General features: G+C 49.2%; 1 protein-coding gene across 3 annotated transcripts in view; it reads left to right on the forward strand.

The window, feature by feature from the left end:
- The window catches only part of raraa (retinoic acid receptor, alpha a), a 147,300-nt gene that overhangs the window by 54,608 nt on the left and 80,192 nt on the right, over window positions 1-12,500 (forward strand). For all 3 annotated transcript variants that reach the window (XM_076034554.1, XM_076034556.1, XM_076034555.1), the window contains one exon: window positions 10,791-11,742. In XM_076034554.1, coding sequence (XP_075890669.1) covers window positions 11,589-11,742 — 154 coding nt within the window. In that variant the 5' untranslated portion in view covers window positions 10,791-11,588. The remainder of the gene's footprint in view (window positions 1-10,790; window positions 11,743-12,500) is intronic.

Here is a 12,500-nt window from a genome sequence, read left to right on the forward strand (position 1 = left end):
TACAGACAAGTAGTGGAAGTAGTAGTTTGGACTGTGGGAGGAAGCCGGAGAACCTGGAGAGAAACCACAGCGACACAATATCAGTCTGGACGTTTGATTTAAACAGCAACTAGACGGATGTGTTTTTTTTAGTTGTTTTTTTTTTTAGATTTTATTGCTTGTCTTGTATATTGTTTATTTCAAATCTGTGGTTACTGCTGGAAAAAAATATCTATCTATCTATCTATCATCTCACATGTATGAGACAAACCACTACTTGTTCTCTGGAGTGGCAGATTGTCTCCGTCAAGAGGGCTCGCGCTCGGAGGGGCGGGCCTCGTTTGATCCTCGAGGCGGCTGAGTGCCGACATAAACAGGAAGAGGCCCCCCGCTCTTTAGTGCGTCATTAGCTCTCGCGTCATTGAGTCCTCTGTGTTGAAATGTGCCCGAGTGTTTCGCATAACACCGCTGGCTGGCCCGATATCCCGGATAGGTAAACCAAGGCGGCGCCGGGAGAATCTTCGCACAAAGAGCGCGCGGCGAAGCGCTGATTACTCTCTGACGCACACACGCATGCACGCACGCACGCACGCACACACACACACAAGCAAAAGAGTGGATTCTTGTGCGCTTGCGGAGGGAAAGGGAGGCGTCCTCCTGAGCCAGCTGTGTTCTGCTCCCCAGTGGGACCACAGTGATGTGAAGGTGCCTGCACTCATCTCTGTTTATGCACATGGAGGATGACAGCTTAAGTGTTTTGACTTCAGCACTGTACTGTGCATGTGTGTGTGTGCACGCATGTGTGTGCGTGCGTGCGTGCCCTTTCGAAATATGGATTTGATTTGCATCCAGCCTTTCCCTTTAAAAGGAACACACACACACACACACACACACACACACACACACACACACATACACACACACAAAAATGCCCCCTCCTGGCTTGGCTCACTGGACTCCACTGTCCCAGTTACCAGCCGCCCCCATAAAGGCGTCGGCTCTGCACCTTAATGGCGACCAGTTAGTGAACCTGCAGCGTCGCTGTTGTGAACTCTGGGTGCAATGCAGCACATTTTTTTTGAGCAAAATCTGATTATTTCGCTTTGGACGTGGTCCAGTGCGAGGGAGTGTCGCTCTGAGTAAATCTTTTCAGTGACACGTAGTTAAAAAACAAACACTTGTTGCTTCGCGCTTTGGTCTCATCAATCACGAGTTGTACTAACATTACTAATCAGAACATTATTGCTCAGAAGTCTAGAAAAACGCAATAACAAATCATAACTTGGTGTTATTTCTAGCCGTGCGATATCAATGGAAAATACTGCCCCGCTGGACCTCGGCCAGTGATCGGAATACAATATTTTTCCCTCCACCGTTGAACGATTAAGTCATTAGATTCTCAACACTTCAGTCACTTTATGGGGGGCATCACACTCCACATTTTCTGATCATAAACATGTATCTTGCAGCTGAATGGCTTGTGCTGGCTTTACAACTTCCTAGTCTGGATTTTAAGGAGAATTTATGGCCCGAGGTCCTGGCGGTGTCGGGAAAGAGGAAGGGAGTAGTGCGGCATAAAAAAGGTGGTGGGACTGCCAGGACGGTGGAGGAGGCCCGACTGCAGCCGTGTGTGACTGATGGGAAAGAATAACATCACTGCAGACCCCAGACCACAGGAGGCACGACTCCCTCACCGCCAGGAAACCTCAGGGCTCCTCGGCTCCGTCTTCTCTGTGCTCCCATCTGTGAGTGTGTGAGTGTGTGAGTGTGTGAGTGTGTGAGTGTGTGAGTGTGTGTGTGTGTGTGTGTGTGTGTGTGCGCGTCTCAGATTTAGTGCCGTGATATTGCTGCGTCTTCACTACATCACTGTTCTTTCGAAAAGCGCCGCCTCCTTTGCCTCTTTTACAATGTGCCATGATTTCAGTGCGTCTTCAGCCTTTCAGTAGTACGCCCACTTTCACAGGTGGTGTTCCAGTGGAGCAGCATTGCAGCGGCATCATCAAAACAGCACGTTTTAACCCTCTGTTTGCAGCCTGCTGCAGTAATGCTCCGTTTTTAGCTCCCCACTAACGCTGATGCTCAGTTGGACCTTACCATACTTGTTCGGGAGGAGACAAAAACTCATGGAGACAATCAGCGACACGTGTCAGCCCTCTGTGACATCACAAAGGGCTGCTCTTTAGAGCAGGATGCTGTTGCGCTCACTTGCTGAAAAGTGGAGCGAGTTATGTCAGAGAAGGACGGGTGAGTTTTGCAGACTATTGGAGCCCTTAACCCGAGATCTCCCCCTCTCTCTTTCTCTTATTCTCCACCTCCTCCTCCTCCTCCTCCCACTTGGCGTCTCTCCCTCCTTCCTCCCCCGTCCCGCTCTCTCCCACTTGCATCCCCTGCGCTCATTTCATATTTCATATTAGGCAATCCTTTCCACGGGGCCAGCTGTGTCAACAATAGGGACCGGCTCTCCGTGTGTTTTTAGAGAGCGGCTGAGAAAGAGGGAGCGAGAGAGAGAGAGAGAGAGAGAGGAAGAGAGAGAGAGAGAGAAAAAAAAACATGCACGGGACGAACCTGGACGCACGGCCGGTGCTCGCTGCCGTCCGTCTGTCCGTCTGTGGGTCCCCGTTTGGTTTGGTTGTGTTCTCGATCTCTCCGTGGAAGAGGAAGCAAGAGGCAGCGTGTTTATGCTGTATGTGTGTGTGTTTGCGTTTGCGTGTGTGTGTGTGTGTGTGTGTGTGTGTCTGAGCAGGCCGTTACCACCCCCTCAAATATTGACCGAGCTGAATGGCTACAGTGAGTTGCTCAGAAAGCAAACAGCGGCTTGTCACGCTCGCCCGCTCGTGTTTTGTCACCAAATTATTTCTCCGGGGAAAAGAAAAAGAAAATAAACGGTCCCAGCCTCCACCTAATCCCCCGCATTGGCTTCCCATGATTCTCGGTTCCGAGGAAAGACTCCGAGCTGGGTGCCATGCGGCCGCGCTGCCCCGCTGACCTGTGCCGCCGGCTGATGTTCCTGGATGTCCTGTGACCTCTGACCTCTGCGCTTTGACTCTTCCTTGAAGAAAAGGGCGACTGTCAGACTTTAGCCGAAGCTTTAAATGCTGGGCGGGGTGTGTGTGTGTGTGTGTGTGTGTGTGTGTGTGTGTGTGTGTGTGTGTGTGTGTGTGTGTGTGTGTGTGTGTGTGTGTGTGTGCGGCTTCTGGAGCTGGTTTGCATGCAGGTGTGCCAGATGGTGCTGTTCTGCACAGACAGCCACGGCGGCAGCAGCGGGCGAAAGGGGAAGGAAGTCGGGCGGCATCATCGCAGCCTCGACACACCGACACTTCCACACGCGTGCACGAGGGACGGGCTCATCTCTAGGATTTTTTTTTCCTTTTCTTTTTTTTGCAGGTGCACCGCTCGCTGGCATTTGAGATAATTAAAGGCTGACCTTTCTGAGGTGAGGCAGAAATGTCACCCTGCCTGCCTTCCTGACGAGTGGATTCACCCCCCCAGGGTTCCGTGTGGCTGGGCGATCTGGGCCCGGCCCGGATGTGCGCTTAGCACCTTTTAGCCTTCTGGCGCCGAAGCCTCGGCTGTCACTGAGCTGCTTCATCATGCTTTCGGTGCACAGTGTTACTGCTATCTGTAACACCTGCATTTCCATAAAAGCGATAATTCTGAGATTTCGACAAGTACTATTGCGATTTGCAGGATTTTCCATTGAATGGTGTGAAGCCGTAATTTTTGTAAAATCTCGTCCCGCTAGACTCCACTTTGAGGAGGATGGAGGGACAAAATTTCTTGTGTAAATCTGCATTTCAATGTTGTTTGCTGTCAAGAATGGTTGTTATAGTTTCCTCTTTGATTACTTAAAAAACATGACGTGAACTGGTCATGTGACCCCCGCACGTCACATCCGGTGATGTGTAAATGCCAAAAAAGTGTTTCCATGACACTGTTGTGATATACTAGAGAGTATAAAAACCTTTCAGCCATATCTGAGAGGTTTTTCCAAGTTTAGGTGTTTCCATTGCCAGTTTTTTATTGCGATATTTAGGTTTTGCCCTTCTATGGATTCTATGGATTCTATGGATAATGGAAACACAGTTTGTGATTACGAGTGTCTCATGTGGGATGTCACGTGAGATGTCACATCCACATCCTGTCCTGGGAGTCCAGGATTTTATCATGAAGTGATGAAACGGTCTCGGTTTTTCCCTTTTTTTTATGAAGTGATGTCTTTTATTTACATTGTAACATTGAAAACTTTGTGAGAGCTATTTTGTTGAAGCTCATTATTTCATATTTTTATATATGTTTATTTACCCAGTGAGACTTGAAAAGAGAGCTATTATTTTCCTACAGGCCAATTTTTCTACTACAGAAGAGAGATTATTTCTTTCACTGTTTCATTTCACTGTTGAAACATCTCCAGAGATAGTCTATTATATCCAGCATAATTAAACATGCTTAGTGACCTCCGAGAAGCCTGTTTCAATTTGTGTCGCTATAGATAGCATTTAACAATGTTCTTTCCATACAGAGGAGCCAGACTTTAAAGATATTGAAATTATGAGGCAACTATCTATCACATCTATCACTGTGCCCATCTGCCCACTCTCTGTGTTTTATCACATCCTGGTACTGAAGTGCGATCGACTGAAGCCCCAAAACTGCGCTCGACCTCATCGCGTTCCATCTCTGTAGCTGCACCGCCCTGGTGAACAGAGGCGTGTTGGCTCAGAGGCCCCGCCCCTACAGTAAGACAGGACGGCATGCAAATGCGATGCGGCGGGGATGCGATGTGAACGGGTTCGCATTGGAGAAAAAAAAAACAAAACACACAAACACAAATGTGTTGGCAGGCAGCATGGAGCCACTTGTTGTCGCACACATTGAACTTTGTCTCATACGTGTGGATCGTTGTACGTTCTCTCTCAAACACACACACACACACACACACTTTGTCGAGCTTCTGTGCAAATCCATGCGTGCGCAGATAACACACACACACACGCACACTCCCGCGATGTCACATCTCACTTCTGACGTATGCATCCACCCACACTGCTGTCCTCATAAAAATTTCAGTGCATCGCGCTTGAGAGACTTCCATTATGTGCTACGCTACAAAGCCTCCTCACAGGCTGCAGCCGGAGCTGCCGCTGCACCACTAAACACTGAGCTGGCAGCTCCACTCGACAGGTTTTTGTTGCTGTTGTTGTTGTTGTTGTTTTGTAACAACCCCCCCCCCAGCATAAATTAATTGATTGTCGCCCTGCTTCTCCACTTACAAACGGTTGAGTCCTGCAGCAGCCGTCAGGTGGCTCTGGTGATTACAGGGCTGAGCGTGTGAAGCGGCAGCGTGCGGCCCACTCGGAGCGGCAGGAAGCGGAGCGGCAGGAAGCGCAGCGGCGGCGCTAACACAAAATGATAGGCCAGCCCGCAAAGTGGCAGGTGTCCCCGTAACAACGTTGTGGCAACTGACCGTCTTTCTGCCCTCACAGGCGCTTGACACAGCGGCTTCCCGCTCTCATTGCAGAGCACTGACCGTGTTTCCTCAAGAGATCTCCCAGCTCTACGGCCTCCTGTTAGCTGAAACCCTGCTGTGGTACATTTGGTGGGCAGTGTGGCTGGGCTATCGATCTAAATATTGATAATATCGATACCGAGATGAGGATTGGTATCAGATCGATGCCGAGGATGAGAACGCTTTTGTTGAATTGATGTCCAACTAGACAGCGAAGCCCCTTCCCCCCTTTATTTATATGTTGTTACATTGTTACTTTTTTAAAAAAATATTTCACCACTGCCTTTTTTCTTAAACAATTGTGCATAGAGGAGAAATATTTTATTATTTATATACTGTTATAATGTAATTATTTTGTATTGTGGTTTGTTGTGTCACCATGATCGTAATCAACTAACAAAAGGCAAAAATAACAAAACTATTCAATGATCACGACATTTCAAGGAAAAAGTATCGCCATCGGTACCGGTACCGATATCGGTATCAGCGATACCAGCCCTCTATTGGCTTGGTGTCAGATCAATACCAATACCTCTCCCCCAACTGGAGTCTGTGGACATGTGCTTGCTGTTTGTGTGTGTCCATGCTTTTCCAAGTCTACAAGATCACCTTGGGCCTTTATTTTCCCGGAGCCCCGACGACAGGCCGGCGTGTGTCACCCCCTGTGTCACCCCCTGTGTCACCCCCTGTGTCACCCTCCGCCACCGGCCTCTTCTGAGGCGCTGACGTGGAAGCGGCGTGTCGTACTTGTCCGTTCAAATGCGCATCTCCGCCGCATCTGCGCTGCCTCCCGAGCACCCCCCCTCCCCCTCCCCTCCCCCTCCACCTCCTTCTCTCCCTCCGGGCCCTGTTTGCCGTGACGTACGCCCGTTCCCTCCGACCCCGCGCTGCCATTTTGCTTTTTTTTCCGATGATTTATTCAATGATTGCTGTCACGACCAATTACCGTCTTTCTTTTTTTGTGACCCGCGACCTCTGACCCCCTCCATTCGCTCTCTCTCTCTTTTTTCTTTACATTCCAGGAGAGTTAAGACCAAGTGACCCAGATTGTTTGTTTATACTTCAGGCCTGCTGTAAGTGAGCGTATGCATATTCTCAGGGGCTGAGCTTCCATACGGTGCCTTTTGCCCGCAACGGCCTTGAGTACACTGGCTGGGCCGCATTATGGCCGGGGATGGATATAGCCGCACAAATGGAGGAAGGATTGTGACTCTCGGGATAGACGGCTGATCTCAGGCCCCGGGGTGCCCTCCTCTTTTCTAAAGGCCTGCACTATTACTAGACCACTTTTTTCTCCTGAGTCCAGACGGCGGTCGTTAATGTTTCAGCTGCGTAGATGCGGCCGCAGCGCACACATGCGCTTGAAATTTTCATGCCGTCAGGCAGTAACGGCGGATCGTAGCTCCCACTCTCACCTCACTGCTTGTTAAAGCGGCTCTCTGCCCATGTCCCGCCGTCTCCAACACGTTCATAAGCCTTCAAACAGCAGAGGAGCGCGTCTGCAGCGCAGCGACGAGCGGAGAAACCGGGCGCCGCAGCGTAAATGCAACTGCTCAATTCTTCTTCCCCCATATTAACGGCCTTGTGTGTCAGCCACGCTATACATGACACATGCATCATCCCAGTGCCGAGGCTCCGGAGTGCCGTGGCAGAGGGATGGGCTGTGAGATTAGGTAGTGTGTGTGTGTGTGTGCAGGGAGAAAGAAGATTAAAGACAATTTTAAATGTCCCCACTACCATTTATCTCTCCTGGTGTGCGTGTATACACGTCCAGCGTCGGAGGATGTGAGGAGTCAGCGTTCCCAGCTGCCTCCCACTGCAGCGTGTCGCTGATGATATGGGCCCTCAGCCGTGCATTGATTCCCTATTAGTTGTGGCCGTGCGTGTCATGTTGCAGATATGTTGGGTTGTGGATGTTTTTTCCCCCCCTGCAAAGCCGCAACCATCCCATCATAGGTTTTCATGCCTGCATGTTTGTGTTACTTCCTCTAAGTGCTTCTTTTAAGACGAGTATCTTTAATCTGCTGTTTCTATCCTCTGTTTTCTACAAGGCTTCAGATAGCGACGCTTCCTCAAGAAGAAACTTGAAGAAAACAAGGCCCTGCGTGTTTTCAGCCGGTGTTTTATGCGCAGAAACTCAATATTGGAATAAATTTCAACCGACTGCTGCTGTTTAACTCGCGTCCTTCCGTCTTGGACTCTGCAGCGCCGCAGTGTCATCCTGGGTCGTCGTTTCTGATCGTTACGGTGACACCGCTAAACGGAAACAAGGTGCAGGCGTGCAATAAAAGGCCGCAGGTATTAGACCACGGTATTGGTTCTGATGGCGCTCATCATTCAGAGCACGCTCTCACTGCGCCCACGGTGGACAGTGCAGCGATAACGTTGAGGGAAGTGGTCCATTTCCAACCGCTGTTTTCTGCAAAATGTCCCGCTGAGTTGTGATTCCTCGTCGCAAAGAAAAAGAAAAAAAAACATTTCAGTGTCTGTGGCCTGCGGGCGTCACGTTAGAATGTATATAGAGAACATATATAGCTTCAGAGCTGTGCGGCGTGTAGGTCCGATAGGCCCGAGCACAGTGCAGAATGCATCAAGGCCCGGATCGGTAATGATAATAGCACTTTGTATGGTGAAAACAGGAATAATACCTCACGGGCCACTCTTGACTCTCTGCTCTCCCAGGGTTCATTGTGGTCGCCAGGGGTTTTAAAAGCAAATATTCCACTCCCCGGGGCGTTTAGCAATAATGCTATTAATGCGTTTTAGACAAATGTGAGTGGACCTCTTGGCTGCCCCCTCCGCCGCCGCCGCTAACCGACCGCCGCACACAGCCGCTTCTCGTGACAGGTTGACAAAGAGCACTTTAGCCCAAATCAATAAAAATAAGATGAGTAATAGACGAGCAAAAGCCATAAAATCAGCTCTCTGTCTGATTAACCGACGCGTCGTGTCACACCACGTGCGAAATCCCAACGTTGTAAAATCACACGACCGCAAAAAAAAAACATTGTCGCCGCAGTTTGGTGAGTCACGCTCGTAAATAATGGCCAGTGACAGTATGTATTCTTGGCCGCAGATTTAACACTGGTTGAGCTGAGAGCTTTGTGACAACGGCCCAATAAATCTCATGTTATCAAAACACTGTTACACATTTGCACTTTAAAGACCTTAGAGAGAGAGACAGAGAAAGAAAGAGAGAGGGAGAGGCCAGTTGCACTAGAGCCCCGATTGTGCTCCCAAACCAAGCGGCTCATCACCTTTGTTGCCTCTTTTGACGCAGGAAGTCGCATCTATAAGCAGCAGGAAGAAGGAAAAGCGAGATCAACAGCAGGAAGCGAACAATGTTGAGCAGAAAAGGCAGAAGATCCAAAGACAATACATACCTTCCATATGACATGTCCAGGTTTTTGTTTTTCATTGGCCATAAAAAAGCCACCTCACATGATCGATTTAAAAAAAAGTTCGAGAGAGAGAGAAACACCATTAGCGCTGTGTTTACAGCCTCCACGAGTGGGAAATAAACTCTATAGCCTCATAGGATCGAACAAACACTGCACTCCGGGTGTCACCGAACTGTAAGTGCATTCAGTGTCTTTTGTGACATCACAAAGGGCTGAATTTCAAAACTGTGTGTTTTGCTTCACACAAAGCAGCTGAAGTAAATGAACTTCTCTCAATGGTGTGGCGTTCACTGACGGTCTGCACACGTGTGTAATTGCTCGTGCTGGGAATTTTGCAGAATACGGGACCTTTAAAGGTGATGCGGATGACATCCACACCTCCCAATCAGGAAGTGGTGCGCGCACCCATGACTTGAAACATTTTTGGAGACCTCTAATTGGATGTAATTGCGCACACGAACCTGACATTTCTCTCATTTTGAAAATCGAACCAGCAGCAAAACCTTTGGCTGCTGTCGGTTGCAGTTTGGCTACTTTAGATTTATTTCAATGTTGCGTTCATGATATTTTGTTTGTTGTACAATTTGTTCCTGTGGAGGAGAAAAGCGGTTTTGGTATCTCAGCCTCAGCTATCCTGGAAATGCTGAACCAGTGTTAATCTCACTTTTGCTCCATTTGTCGGTCGACAATATTGAAGATGTTGTCCAAATAGAATAAAAGAAGTTTGTTGATGACATGGTTGCCCATGGTACCAACGTAGTTCTTATTAGCTCTGAGACTTTTATCTGGTTTTGCTCATGAATGCAAATATAAAGATTTTAAACCCAACCTACCAGCACCCTCCTTACATTTAGTGAGCTCTGCTTGTCTGGATACCTCACCATCCACCCTGAACATCAACCCGTTTAAAACCCCCCTGGCATCCCACCTTTAAATGAGCTGAAGCCAGTGGCTCCAGTGTCTTGGGCTTCATGCCAGCGGTCGCACGTCCGTGGCAGACGTGCCGTTCAAGTTGGAACAGGCGCGCAGTCGTGACCCGGCTCTCTTTGCGAGAGTTCATCCCTGAAGCCGAGGTGGGATCTCGTGCAACGGTGCCACATTCCTGAGCCACGCTGTTCACACAAAGGCACGGTCCATTCTCTGCCGCCTCTGCATGCTGCTGCTGCTGCTGTGTGTGTGTGTGTGTGTGTGTGTGTGTGTGTGTTATGATTTTACACTCACTGCTGTGTGTCAGCTCCGCCGCCTCGTAAAGAAGAGGCCGTGTTGTGACAAGCTGTTTAAAAGTGAGAGCTCTTCTGTTGTTTCTGCATATGTTGTTTTGTTGCTCTGCCCTTTTCCTTTTTACGATAATTACGTCGTTGGCGTGTGTGATTGCGCGTCCCGGCGGTTTACAGGTCTGTTAGCGCACGTCGTCTTACACTTCATTTGAAAAGCAAACTCTGCCTCCCCGGCTCCGCTCTGAGGGGTCTCACCTCTGTCTCCTCCCGCCGCTGCTGCGATTGTCAAACTTTTCTTCGCCTTTTTTTCTTCGCCTTTTTTTTTTTTTTTTTTGCTCTCTCTCTCTCTCTCTCTATCCACCTTAATGAGCACGCAAAAAGAAAAGAAAGGAGGAGATGCCGCACGCCCCGCCGCCAACCATGCGGTTTCTGCTGCTGGGGTGGGGGGCAGATGGTGGTGGTGGTGATGAGGGTGGGGGGGGTTGGGTCAGGGGCTGCGGGTGTTCGTGTATCATCTCAGACGAAGCACTACCATTAATTAGTGTCAAAAGCAAAATAAGTGCTTTGCTGCAGCTCTTAAGCACAAAGGGAAACAATCTCTTTACCTTGTCACCCAAGAGCTAAACAGATCTCTCCCCCTTCTCTCCCCCGCTGCCCCCCCCACCCCCCCTTCCCTCTCTCCCACAGGCTGCGGTGGGGAGTCCTCGCCGGAGGAGTAGCGCCTCGCCTTGGCACCATGTGATCGCTGCATTCCTCTGCTCGGCGCCGGAAGAGTAGAATCCTGAGCTGCCCCTCACCCACCCACCCAATTGCCAGTGTCGGAAGCCCGGGACCCTCCCCCCACCCCTCTAACCACCACCTCCACCACCAGGAGCCCTGTCAAGGCCAGCGCTGCTCCCCCCCCCCCCCCCCCCATCCCCCCCTCCACCCACGGCAGCAGTCAAAGCCACCTGCTCCTGACTGGACTTGCCTCCCGTCTCGGCTTCTGGCCCTCAGCCCGCAGATAAGGGATGGCCGTGCGAGGGCCGGCCCCCTCCACCTCCACCGTGAGCAGCAGCACTAACGCCTCTCGCAAATAAGGCCGGTTTCACAATAGTGGATTAAAAAAAAAGAAAGTTAAGAAACGGTTTGCTTGGCTTTTTATCTTTGTTGCCTCAGTAACTCAACCCTCCCCGCGCACACACGCCGAGCCAACTGGGAATTCTTTTTTTAATCCATGGTGAAATCTACAGTTGCCATCTTTTACAAGGACACCAGGCACTCAGGGGGCTCGTTTTATTTTTCACTTTTTTTTTCGCCCTCGAAACAAAGCAGAGCTTGGAGCCCCATTGGAATATCCTGCACGTGTCTCCCTATGGGGGATTAAATCATCACCGGATTCCTCGCTGACTCCGCCCCCCCCGGCTCCTCACCCCGCCTCCTGCCGCTGCAGCCGTGTTTCCGCTCCGGCCCGGTCGCTCCGACCCGAGGTGGACTGGTGCCGTCATGGCCGGGAAGGGCAACCGAGTGCCGGGTCCCCACCTCAACGGCTTCCCGGTCCCCGCCTACTCCTACTTCTTCCCGCACATGTTGGGGAGCCTGTCTCCTCCGGCGCTGCCCGGCCTGCCCATCAGCGGCTACAGCACCCCGTCACCAGCCAGTAAGTCAGCGCTACGCTTCCTTCCTTCTGGTCAACTGCTGCTGATTGGTTGTTTAACGATGGGGAGCGGGAAGAGGAAGAGGAAGATTTCCCCGTCTTTCTTTCTTTCTTTTTGAGTGTGTGTCCTGGTTTACCTGTTTGCAAAATCTTTCTGGGCTATGAGATCTGCCTGAGGTCTTACAGCAACTCTGTTAGGACAAACTACATCAAGGTTGAACAGACAGATAGATAGATAGATAGATAGATAGATAGATAGATAGATAGATAGATAGATAGATAGATAGCTAGATAGACAGGTGAATGGATGAATATAGTCATATTATATCGAGCAAGTAGTAGTTTATCTTATACATGTGGATTATATGTATACTACCCAGAAAATCAGAATATCCTGAAAAGGTTGTTGTATTTATGCAATTCAACTTAAAAGTTGAATTTGACATATTATATAAACAAATAATATGCAAATCAATATATTTCAAGTTTTTATTTCTTTGGATTTTGCTGATCAGGTCTTGCAGCTAAAAAAAAAAACTTAAATTTTATAATAATTTTCTGAGTTTGTGGGTTTGTGGTTTTAATAAGCTGAAAGTCTTAATCAGCAAAGTTACAACAAGGAACTGCTTGAGATATGTCATCTTTTATGTTGAATTGCCATTGACTTTTACTTGATATTCTAATTTTTCGGGTAGTACCTGAATATATACACGTATATATATATGTACATGTGTATATGTATATGTATATATATATATATA

Source organism: Nelusetta ayraudi, unplaced genomic scaffold (assembly GCF_046127955.1).
Source record: "Nelusetta ayraudi isolate G7.1 ecotype Tasmania unplaced genomic scaffold, CSIRO-AGI_Nayr_v1 ptg000042l, whole genome shotgun sequence".
Lineage (NCBI taxonomy): Eukaryota > Metazoa > Chordata > Actinopteri > Tetraodontiformes > Monacanthidae > Nelusetta > Nelusetta ayraudi.